Here is a 12,259-nt window from a genome sequence, read left to right as displayed (position 1 = left end):
TTTGCCTGTTAGATGTCATTAATATCACATTATCATATTTTCTTGGTAAAAAAGAATACTTCTATATTTTGAGAATACATGAGCAATTATTCCTGGTAGGAGTTGAGCCGTTAAAACAGACGCCAATAGCTCGAAAAGACACAATCACTTGTAAGTAAAACACGCACTTTGGTACAAGATTTTATTACAAAAGTTTTTTGGTACAAGTGTTCATTACAAACTTGTTAAGCACAATGACAAACATGAAAGATTTCAAACAGGTATTGTGACAGATATGGTTAAAAGGGTGTTTTAGTTGGCGCAGCATTAACTATAATTTGTTCCCAATAAGTTATTCTCAGAAGGAATGTTTTATGATCAAGAGAACAATTTACATCTATACCATAACTCACGCAATCTTAAGCTCATTTTCAAAATAACAAAGAAGTTATTTATATAATAGATTTGTATTTTCATTGCTGACAATACAGATTACAACATTTAAATTATCTAAATTTAAGAATGCAGAGATGATTGAAGTTACATGGAAACACCCATTTGGAATTCATTTCATCAACAAAATGCGTAGAACAACATTTAACTGATATCAAAGCAATACTGAGTATATCAATTACAGAGTTATCTACTCTTGTCCCTCTCCCCGTCGCTTATCCTGCCTCGCCTGTTTCTTTATATGTTTACGTGCCTTTAGTTTCTCTTTCTTTTTAATCACAAATGCTTTCCTCTGTCCCATTTTTCTTGCTTTCTTTTCTTCCAAGAATGCCTTGAGCTCTTCCGGTGTCATGGCGGCAACTTGTTCTTTCCTTTCCTGCATTCTCGCTATTTTCCCCGCCCAATGTTCACGCATGCGCTCAACCTTTTCTTCATTTCCCTTGTTCATCCAAGTCTCGATCATGTTCTCTCTCTTCTCTTCAATGGCCGCCTGTTTCTCTTCCGGTGTCATCTGCTTCCACTGTTTTCTCTTCTCCATTCTCATTCCCAACTTTTTCTGAATGAATTTCCGCCTGTGATTCTTCTTCTTCATTTTACGCTGCTCTTTCGTCAACGGCCTGAAAAAGGTAAATATTCAGACACATATTTGAGATGAAAGTTATTAAATGTAAAGTTGTAGTTAAAATATTTAATATTTGATATGTACTTTATATATCATCATCGTAACAGAGTTTTGATTTTAAGACAAGAGAACGTGAACAGTGCGGCAATTTATGCGCCTGTAACTCTATGTGGAAATAAGTAACATGTTATTGTTACAAAAAGACCGAATTTAGGGCAGCATTTAATATTTTGCAGACGACGACACCGAACTAAAATCTTGTTCTGTATAAAAGACAAGCTAACGAGGGACTGAACGGATGTATTTCTATTTTGAGTTAGTATTACTTAATCATATTAAAACTTACGCAATACACTGGGCAGTGACGTCAGCAGAATCCGCCATCCACGTGACTTCACAAGGGTCACATGATCCGGGTCTGAAAAGGGAATAATATATAATTTTATATAGTATGCATGTTCATAAAGTCATTATGAATGCAAGAATTTGTCAACAGATGAAAGAACCGACGAAGAACATTAACGATTGATTTTTAAACTATAATTGCATTAATATTGGATTAATTAAGTTATTGAATAAACTAATGAATGAACTAACTGATGAAATAATGCCTGTATGAAAGGAACGGGTTACGAACAGTCGAACCATTAATTATGTATATATATCGATATAATAATAATAAAAGGAAATTGTTATTAGATGTAAATAAATGAGCGATTATGATAAAATTCTGTAAAATTTAGAACTGCATTTTAGTGACTGCGTGTAAAAGTGTACATACTGGCACTGTGCTTCTTCGACGTCACAGGTCAGGTCTTGGCAGGGATCGAACGCGCACACCTCCACATTCTCGTTCTCGCAGACTGGGGAAGGAAATGTAGGTTCAAATAATTAAGAATATATTTGTTATGAAATTCTAACAAAAAACACAGTATGCTTTGATGGACTACAACTTTTATTTATTTTTACAAAATTGTTTAAATATAGTGTACGGTCAAACGGTGATATGGCATGACCAAGCACATTTTTTCACATCATTTGTCCTATTTGTCTTCCGCATCTCATATATTTGGAGGTTTGTGTGACTAGTGAAATATTGTTCCGTTGTTCATTTGTCTGTCTGTCTACCCGTGGTTTTGTCTCTGTGCGGGTAACTTAGCCATACGTCCAATCGCTGAGCTAGAAATTAGTTGGTGTATCTGATTGCCTAGAAATGCAACTAATTACCATCAAGTTATATATTCTCATTGTAAATCATTACTCATAAAATATGTATTACGAATTTCAAGAGCATAAGCATCTGCTTTTAGCTATGACCTACAGCTGTGACAGAACTAATTCGACATTGGGAGGTCCCTGTTATTTTAACAAAAATATTTAGCTTTGTCGAACATCCGATGAATGCTCGGGTCACGGTCATTATTTACCATGGACATTACGGACCAGACATAACGGACCAGATTTTGGGACATAACGGAACAGATTTTGGGGACATAACGGACCATATTCAGGGACATTACGGACCATGATATATAATTTAACTCACAGTTTCTCAATGTTCTCTGTTAAATAGGACTCTCAACCTGCATATCTGATAATTTAGTTTATAACAAAAATTTTGTACCATTTATATGTAGATAGTCATTTCTAACCCGACCGTAATACAGTTCGTCTTATTATAACTGCATGCTATTTCAACAGTTTAAAGCTGCACTCTCACAGATTTACCGATTTGACAACTGTTGTTTTCAGTATTTTTTGTCTCGGTATGAGCCATTTTTTCGTAAATATCTCCAAACCAATGATAAAAGATGTACGTGAAGTTAGCGGCCTAGCGGCGTAAAGTTAGCGGCCTAGCGGCGTGAAGTTGGCGGCCTAGCGGCCTATCGGCCTGGCGGCCTAATTATTTTCTCTATTTCCAAGCAATTGTTAATGCGTTTTTTTAAAAAAAAAACAATGATAAATCAAGGTTTTTTTATTCATATAGTTACATAGCGGCCTTAAATTGTTATCTATTCGGAATATTTTTCTTTACCTTTTATTCTAAAACAATTTTAAATCAACTGTTTTATGCACAAATTATCACTCTGAAGCGTTTTTCAACTTTTTTTCAAAAAAGTCGATCGAGCGCTTCAGCGGCCTAGCGGCGTTAAGTTAGCGGCCTGGCGGCCTAGCGGCCTAAAATGGTATCCTATTTCAAAGCATGTATACATGCATTTTCTTCTAAAACAATGACATTTTAACTGTTTTTATGCACAAATTAACACTTTGAAGCTATTAGCGATTATCAACAGTCTTTTTTTAAGAGCGTCGATAAAGCAGTCAGCTAATTCAAAGCATTAAACATGCCTGGTCTTCTAAAACAATCATGTATTTACTGTTTGTATGCACAAATTATCACTCTAAAGCGTTTTATCATTTTTTTTCCAAAAAAGTCGATCGAGCACTTCAGTGGCCTAGCGGCCTAGCAGCGTGAAGTTAGCGGCCTAGCGGCCTAAAATGGTATCTGCGATCTGATGTTTTGTCAGCAGTCTTATATCACTTGTCTTTATGCATTTTCACATAAATTGGCTCGTTCGAAGACAAAAAAAGTCGTCAAAACGTTCAATCTGTGACAGTGCAGCTTTAAATATATAAAAGATTCGGGTTTTTTATTTTTATTTGATCGTATAAACGTTCATCATTAAAAGATATACAGCAACACAATACTAATAAATCTAAAATTCACTTACCGGCATGGGCTCCAGCCACAATTACACACAAAATAATCCACTTCATTGTTCCACTGGTGTCTCAATCTTGATTGACTATGACCATTGCCATATATCGAAGAACCTCTTATATATGTTGTGTTCTGCTGTTGTACACCTGGACGTCGTGTCAAGTTATCAAAGCCAGGGGGCTTTGCTTATCGCGGATTTGCCAATCAGTGCTTTCAAAACAAAGTGATGATTACAGACGAAGCCCTAAAATGAATAGGCTGGTCACTGGTTCTCACCGGATTCCGGTCATTATCACCTGATAGATGTCACAGATATATCACAGCCAGATCCTGTGACATTTTCGAGTTCGTATTAAATTACAGTGGTCGCAGTAGTAATATCCTTCATTTTGAAGAGATAATTACTATAAAATACATAACTAATACATAATATAACATCACAAACCCGCGTAAAAATATATGATAAACGAGTAAGTAAAACACATCACAACACTGTCCAAATTCGAGAGGAATAAATTGATATGATTTTAGAGCGTTTTGTATTGTACTCAATGATAGCCCATTTCATAACGAATGACGCTCGGGTACTCAACTGGGTATCACTACTTGAAAAACATTCATTTTTTCATAACTTCTGCCATGTTATAAATGGTTTGTGTCACGTCATTTAAGTCATGCATAATGGTATGAGTGATTACATGGTGTTTGAATCGAATACACATCCAAGAGATTGAAGATATGAACACAAAAACACAGTATTATCTGCACAGTACACAATACATAACTTCAATTTTCAGTTTGTGATTTTCCGTTAACGCTGAATTTCTCCACGGAAGCGAAACAGAACAAGTCTTTAGTGAACATTTGATAGACGAATAATATAGGTTGATGTATTTTTGTATTGCTTTTTCAAAACCAAAAAACATAAAGAATACATTATATGGCCACGTAGCTGTTAAAAAGAACTATTAACCAATATGTGGGTTAATAGTGTTTAATCTGCACACACAATCATATGCTTTTTTATTTCATCATTAAAGTAAAATGAGCTAAACATTATGATGCATTTCAATTAAACAAAATGCTTTGCATCAACCGATATTGTGTCGTTAAGTTTTAAAAAACAGCAGCTTATATTTTAGACGTTATAATACTGGACATGTTAATTCAGCACGAGAAGTAATATACTTAGTACTTTGTAATTTTTAAATAAAATAAACTTTAAATGTAATTAAGGGCAATTCTAAATAATGGTCACTCTTCTGGCATCTGAAGGAAAGGAGTAAAATCTGACAGTAATTCAAATGATTGAACATCTGGAGAAAGACTGGATGACCAAATACATTCATTTCCAAGTGCTCATGCTAGACAAGTCTATACCGTACAACTCGGACAGTCATTTCTTACACAAAGCATTGTAGTGGGGAATGCATCATTTTCAACAGACAGGTTACATTGCACTGAAAATGGTGTGAGAGTATAACCTACGAATTTCAGATAAAGCGGTTATACCATGTATTTGATATTTCGTATAAAATGTGCTGAAATATCAAAGGTTAAACCGGGTGTGGCACCAGCTTCTTCTCGTAAAGTTAGGGGTGACCGGTCACGATAAGAAGCTGGTTCAAGGTCCGGTTGAACCTGGGAGTAGGATTTGTTATTGGACCCAGGCTTAACACCTCGAACGAGATCACGTGCAAATTTAGCAGATTTCCAAAAAATGAAAGATGCTATAGTACAGTCAAAGCGCTTATAGAGACCTCCATGTTCTGGGTTTAATATAGTTTGGCTGTCATTTTCGAATCTATCGGTGTTAAAATTAGTACCGTTTGGCACAAATAATGGGTCCTGACTTGAACAAAGACGTTCATTAAGCGGATAACTGGAGAATTTTACCCTTATTTGCGCGACTGAATACTGTCGGTATCTTGTATCTTGGGTGGTATGGATACCTTGCCATTTTTCAAGAAACAGTTTCCAGACAGAACATCATAAATGGAAGAAGACCCGAGGTCGTATTTAGGCCGGCTATACCTCTAAACATACATGCTGATAATTGTGAAAACAAGTGACTTATCTGATATAGATTATGGGGAAATGATGTTTTAAGGGCTTGCAACAGTGCACAAACTCCATATATAACTTTATACAAGCATTTACACGATTTGAATATAATTGAAGGTCCTTAATTGCTTTACTTTTAAACTTCTATAACTGATCATGGTAGTTTTTAATGTGTTATTTCTAGTAACATGTAACTTCACGTACTTGGATGGTCCGCAAGGTTTTTAGTGATAAGAATGTATTTTTTCCCATTCATATGTAATCCAAATATGCTGATCTGTGTTAAACATGCTTTTGCTCAATATGGCCTAAACAGTTTAGTAATGAATTGACAATTTAAAAAAGACGTAAGCCTCCTTATGAAAAATCCAGATATCGCATCAAACTTTCAGATATCTGAGCTAAGGATGTGTGCAATATATTATTGCATTGTATCATTAAAGAAATCCTTATTGTTTTATTTTTTATTGAAGCCATTTTAGAATTAATATTGCGCTAAAAATCTTTATTTCATTTTAATGTTTATTGTATCTTTTACACTATCAGTTGCGATAAAAAAAACTGTAAAAATTCAACAAAATACTGAATAGTATTTAATAATGGGAATATATCACGAACTTCTACTATGTGAGACACACTTTCATATGAATACATGGTTCTCAAATATATAGGTAAGGTACGTAAGCAGTAATTGTCCGTCAGAAAGTGTGTTTACTAGTTATCGTCGTTGGATCATGGTGCTACATAGGAACAATAGGTTAACCATAAACAATGGCATATCACAGCTGTCTTATGGTGTGACATATAATGCTATTATGTCTATCTGTCATGCTGTTATGTCTAACATACATGTTTTAATATCTAAATGTCATGTTGTTATGTCTAACTGATATTCACCCATCCAGATTTAACTAGAACATTAGCCAAAACCTGTCATGAGATTTTAACTGTTAGAAACAATATGTTGTATAGCAAAAATATGTAAGCTAGTCAGTTCTGAATATGTATACAGTTATCATGATAGTCATATTTATGATTCAGCTCTTTATTAGTATTTTAATAATATCAGATGTTTTAAAAATGAAACATGTCTTTGTATTTTATAATTTTCAACCTTTTTTATATAATGGTAGGATGAGTCAGTTAATCTGTTCGCTCCTAACCTAGTTAGAGGTGATACATGGTTTATTAAAATATTTCTTACCAGAGCTTATTTAAAGCACCAAAGACACAGCTGTTACATTTTATGTTATTCTCTCTTTTAAGACTTCTTTTAGACACCTAGTGTCACAATTGAATGACTCAACCTACTTTTTAGTGTATAATTGTGTCTAAGTATACAATGATATATAATGTATTCATATGTGTTGTTTGAAGCAGTTTTGAAGCACACTGTGAAATGTTATGTAAAAGTTTTATAGTCTCTTGTAATTCTATAATAGAATGGCCGCATATATATCCTGTTTTGTACATACTATGTTTTAACTGATTTGAATATATGTGGATGAGACTTTAAATAAATAAATAAATAAATACATGTTTTAATATCTAAATGGCATGTTGTTATGTCTAACATACATGTATTTATATCTAAATGTCATGTTGTTATGTCTAACATATATTATATTATGTCTAACAAACATGTCTTAATGGCATGGTATGTTGGCTAACAGCCTTTTTAGTATGTTAAACAGCCATGTTATTACGTCAAAATGAAATTTAATTATGTCTAATCATGACTAATCGACATGCCATTATGTCTTACTGACATGATATTTTGTCTAATTGACATGTTATTATGTGAAATGGGGATCAGTTGAAAGGGTTTTGTATGTAAAAAAGAATATGCTAATTGTATACTGAAAAACGATTATAAAGAAGCTTTTAAGACGTTCAGGATTTGCAAAATATATTATTTCACGTTCGATTTCAGTTGAAATAATGAACAAAATAATAAAATGGTATAACTTTATACATAATGATTTTCGTTCATTTATTTTAAATATTAATACTCAGAAATCAATCCTTTTTCAGATGAAAGCCAAATTATATGGGGTCACCAGGAATAAAATAATATAACTTTACAAGTAACACTATAAAACGAACAGCTTCTGTGTACATCAGCTACCTTAAATACCCCTTTTATCACAATATAGGTTGATACAAACATTTTAAATGCATTATTATGCTCAACTCATTTGAATTTAATATGCAAATGGTTTGTGTACCGATAAAAATATATCAGCGGTTTTTGGCGCCTTTTTAACTAGTGAGTTTGTGGCCACGTAGCTATTAATTTAAACCCTCCATTTATAAAAGGCATTTTTTTAACCAGACGTATATTCTATTTCTGACTTGTACAGTGTACATTGTCAACACCACATACGAAAACAATAAATTTAGTCAACATGTACATGCACAGAAGCAGATACAAGTATATTATTTCTGGCGTATCTAACAGTCTGAATACGAAGTGGATGTACAGACAGTCGTTATCTACAAATGTTTTTGCTGTTCAACCAGTTTCGTATTCCACATTGGTCTTAAAATTTCCATTTACATCTAACACTGTGCTATTTCCTATTGGTGTCATACCAATTACTTATATAAATAATCATATGTACTACTTTTGAATACTACTATGAAAGTCTTAAGATCAATATTGAGAACATTATCGAAGACGTAACGAAAACCATAATCATTTATATTTTGAACAGTATACGCACAGTTACGACAGTCATACACATTTTGCTTATGTATTGTTTTTATAATGTCTTCTATGTCTATACAATATTCCGGAATACTCATGCATAGCAATTATCAGTTTCTTTAAATAAAATTTTGAAAGCCTCAGCTGCATTATTCGAGATGAGCCAATGAATGCATGAAATAACTGACATATAATTTGGGGTATAAGGTATTTACAAAACAATACACACACCGCCGTAAGGGCTTTTCAAGTCAGGTGTTTCTGGTTTAGGCAAAAATTACCATATTCTTAGCACTACATATTTTAATAACACCGATAACACCTAACCTATTTGGCTCGCCGGAGCTATCATGGGCACAAATTTGGCGATTTTCGTGAATCGGTACTTGTACCGCAGCGCAACGGTATCACATTTTTAAGACCGGTTGTACATCACCGGCAAGAAAAATAGCATCGGACGGAGAAAATTTCTACCGTTGCGCTGTCGAAGCGAGCAACGGAACTACATTGGCAGTACATCGGCAGTACACCAGTATGACTTCGTTAATGTCGGCAGAGTAACGGTAGCGCCCCATTATGGATCGGCAGCTCTCCGGTAGCCTCAATTTGTACCGTACTGGTACTGAAGTGATACCGCAGTCCTGCCTATGTACTAACCATGCGCTATCTTTCCTAGCGATGTGATACCGTACTACTACCGTACATCGGTAGGGCAACATCAGCGTAATGGTATCACTCCGCTATAGCTCCGCTCAGCGATGGCACATCTTCGGTAGTACAGCGGCGGCGCTTCGGTTTAACATCAGTGACAGGAATGTGGTATTTCGGTTTTTCGGTAGCATATCGGCTATTACGCCGGTATTATATCAGTATTGCTACGGCGAGTTGTGATTTTCAAGTGCTTTCTCGGCGAAGCTCCGAATTTCTCACCTTGATAATTTTGTTAATTGTGTGTTCCGGTTTAGTACCGGCGATGTACATGTGTGACAGGCCCTTGAGTAAAGCGGTAAATTGGACTGGTTCTAAATGTTACCATGACATGACAAAGTTTCCTTCATTCTCTCCCATTATATGTTAGTTTGCGCATATCCTGCTGTTCTAAAGGTTCCGTGGGTCTCTGGTTGTAACTTGACCTATGGCGATTCATTGAAGTTGCATGTATATTACACTGAATAAAATTATCAATCCACATATGGATTATTCCGTCAACACAAATTCAGCTTTAGGTATCTTATGCAAAACACAATAGGACAATACAATATCCTTTATTTTAATCTAATATCCATATCAACGTATTCAATTCTCATTAAGTATGAAATACCCTCCAATCTCCGTCGGGAAGGACAAACGAAGCCTAGCGGAGAAATACAAGAGACAAGATAGAAGAATCCTTATTAAAGTAGGGTATGTGTTAACAAGAAACGTTAGCTCAATGAGCTATTTTCCGACATGAATAACAAACATACATAACATATCAAAATAAAAAAACAATGAGAAATAAACTACGGTACACCTTAAGCGACACTCGTACTGCATTTCAATACACACGTAAAGAGTATTTGTTGAAACATCCAATTAAATCATTATATTAAGACATGTATTTAAGGTTATGATGTTGTTTGTTCTCAAGATGATGTGTTAAATTAATTCTGCGCTTAAAATGCTCTTTGAAATCCGTCATTTTGCACATTGAATAATTCACGCCTAATCTTCCGTAATAAAACTACTTATTTTAACAATATCACACGGAAATTATTTAAAAAAGATAGACAAAAATCGTTTGCTTTGTTTGGTGAGACACAAATTGCTATCAGTAAAGAACAGTAACATTTTGTAATAGACAGAATTAAGGTTTCATTAAAACTTTGATAATAGATAGTACATAAACTCCTACTGACCGAACTATTTGACCTTCTGACATGAATCATCGACAGACCTCGATATGGGAGCACCGCATCATTATGTACGTACGAGCGACTTGTTTGTGTTCACGATCTTCTGTCACTGGTCAGTAATAAATATTGACACACTGCCATAACCAGAATAGCTTTGAACACATCGACATCATGTGGAAAATTTGCATCTTTTGGAGTTTTGTGATTTATTCTCAAGTATGCACCGCCTCAATTTTTTCATGTTATATTTAGTAAAGAATGAAAGCAAACTTCGTGAAGATAAAACGACACTGAATTAACTATTTGAGTGCTGTATATACCGGGATTTAGGATCTATTACTAGCATTATTGGATAAAGTTGTTCTCTTGACGAATAACTACATAACTAGATTTGTTGCTTTTAAACATATCCAGGTACTTTCATTTAAACTTGATCCTGTGTCTCTTTCAGACCGTGCATGGTGACGTCCAGTGCACGGTAGGCTCAAACGAGCGACCCTGTCCGGCGGACTTCTGCTGCGTGCATGACGACTTCTTGTTTCCGGACACGATCTGCAAGCGCATGGGAAATACCAACAGCCTATGTTTCACTAAGCTATCGGACTTCGAGTGCCCGTGCAAGCCTGGGCTCATGTGTGCCAGTAACCGCGCCGGCCAAATAACGTCACTCTTCGGTCGCTGTTATCCTAACGCCACCACAATCGCGCCAAACACAATCGTAACGCCATCCACTTCCGTCATCATCACCAACAACTCCACCGCAAGCACTACCATTACAACTGACAGGAGTAGCAGCACCAGCCCTACCACTGGTAGCAGCACCAGCTCTACCACTGATAGCAGCACAAGCTCTACCACTGGTAGCAGCACCAGCTCTACCACTGTTAGCAGCACCTCCTCTACCACTGATAGCAGCACAGCCTATACCACTGATAGCAGCACCAACACAGTTTCTACTACTGCTACCACATCTACCACATCAACAACTCCAAGTATAGTCACCAAGATAACGACGAAGATGCTGTCAACATCTCGCACTGCTCCGTCTTTTACTCGATCTTCACCATCTGTAGGCACAGGCGCATCACGTGTCACCTCGCCGACAACAAAACCGTCTGCTCCTACCATGACCACCACTGATAATGCTGATACACAATCAGCACCAACAACCACGCTGTCTAGCTTATCAAGCATTAGTGACCTAGGACACAAAAACACAGGCTCCTTGACCATGAGAACGGTCGCCATGGATACATCGGAAATTATAGAAACGAGCACCTCTGAACGCAAGACCAATCGTGGCCTTGGTAACGACAGGAAATCCACAATGCCTGCTATGAAGATCTGGCCAGTCGGCTGATATATATGCGTTCACAATGAAAATGGAATATGATTTTAGACCATTCAAAAGGGATTATAACATTAACGAGATATCATGTACTATTAAAATTAGAATATATAATTAAGTGATGATAATTACTCGATTTTAGCACTTCGTCTAACTTCTAAATATGTCTCGTTCTAATATCGATTGCTTTAATGGAAGCTGATTGACAATTGTGGATTTCAGAAAAAAGATAGAGCTATTTATTTGTTTCAGGAATACATTTCACCACAAGAGCACCAAGGTCTTTTATATAATGTATTTTACAAGTGGCGTAGCCAGTTTTGAAATATTCAAGAATGTTTAAGTAAAACTCCCTTTTAATATTAAGGAGGCAAAGTATGGGGCTGTATGTGGATGTAATAGAAATATTGCCATACACCAACTTTGTTTTAAATCAATAAAACAGCCGAAAGTTATTCATAGCGAG

General features: G+C 35.6%; 2 protein-coding genes across 2 annotated transcripts; one reads left to right on the top strand and one right to left on the bottom strand.

Moving 5' to 3' along the window:
• Window positions 1-316: 316 nt before the first annotated feature.
• On the bottom strand, window positions 317-4,251 carry LOC128236640 (uncharacterized). The gene is made up of 4 exons (XM_052951636.1): window positions 3,787-4,251; window positions 1,836-1,917; window positions 1,401-1,472; window positions 317-1,049 (listed from the first exon to the last, which is right to left on the bottom strand). Exons 1-4 carry the CDS (start codon window positions 3,830-3,832, stop codon window positions 623-625), a joined length of 627 nt encoding a protein of 208 aa, XP_052807596.1. The 5' UTR covers window positions 3,833-4,251; the 3' UTR covers window positions 317-622.
• Window positions 4,252-9,862: 5,611 nt separating this feature from the next.
• Window positions 9,863-11,805, top strand: LOC128237143 (uncharacterized). Its single transcript, XM_052952414.1, has 2 exons — window positions 9,863-9,949; window positions 10,897-11,805. The coding sequence occupies exons 1-2, from the start codon at window positions 9,863-9,865 to the stop codon at window positions 11,803-11,805; spliced, it is 996 nt and encodes a 331-aa protein (XP_052808374.1).
• Window positions 11,806-12,259: the final 454 nt, after the last annotated feature.

Source organism: Mya arenaria, chromosome 6 (assembly GCF_026914265.1).
Source record: "Mya arenaria isolate MELC-2E11 chromosome 6, ASM2691426v1".
Lineage (NCBI taxonomy): Eukaryota > Metazoa > Mollusca > Bivalvia > Myida > Myidae > Mya > Mya arenaria.
This window is presented reverse-complemented; position numbering and strand designations above follow the sequence as displayed.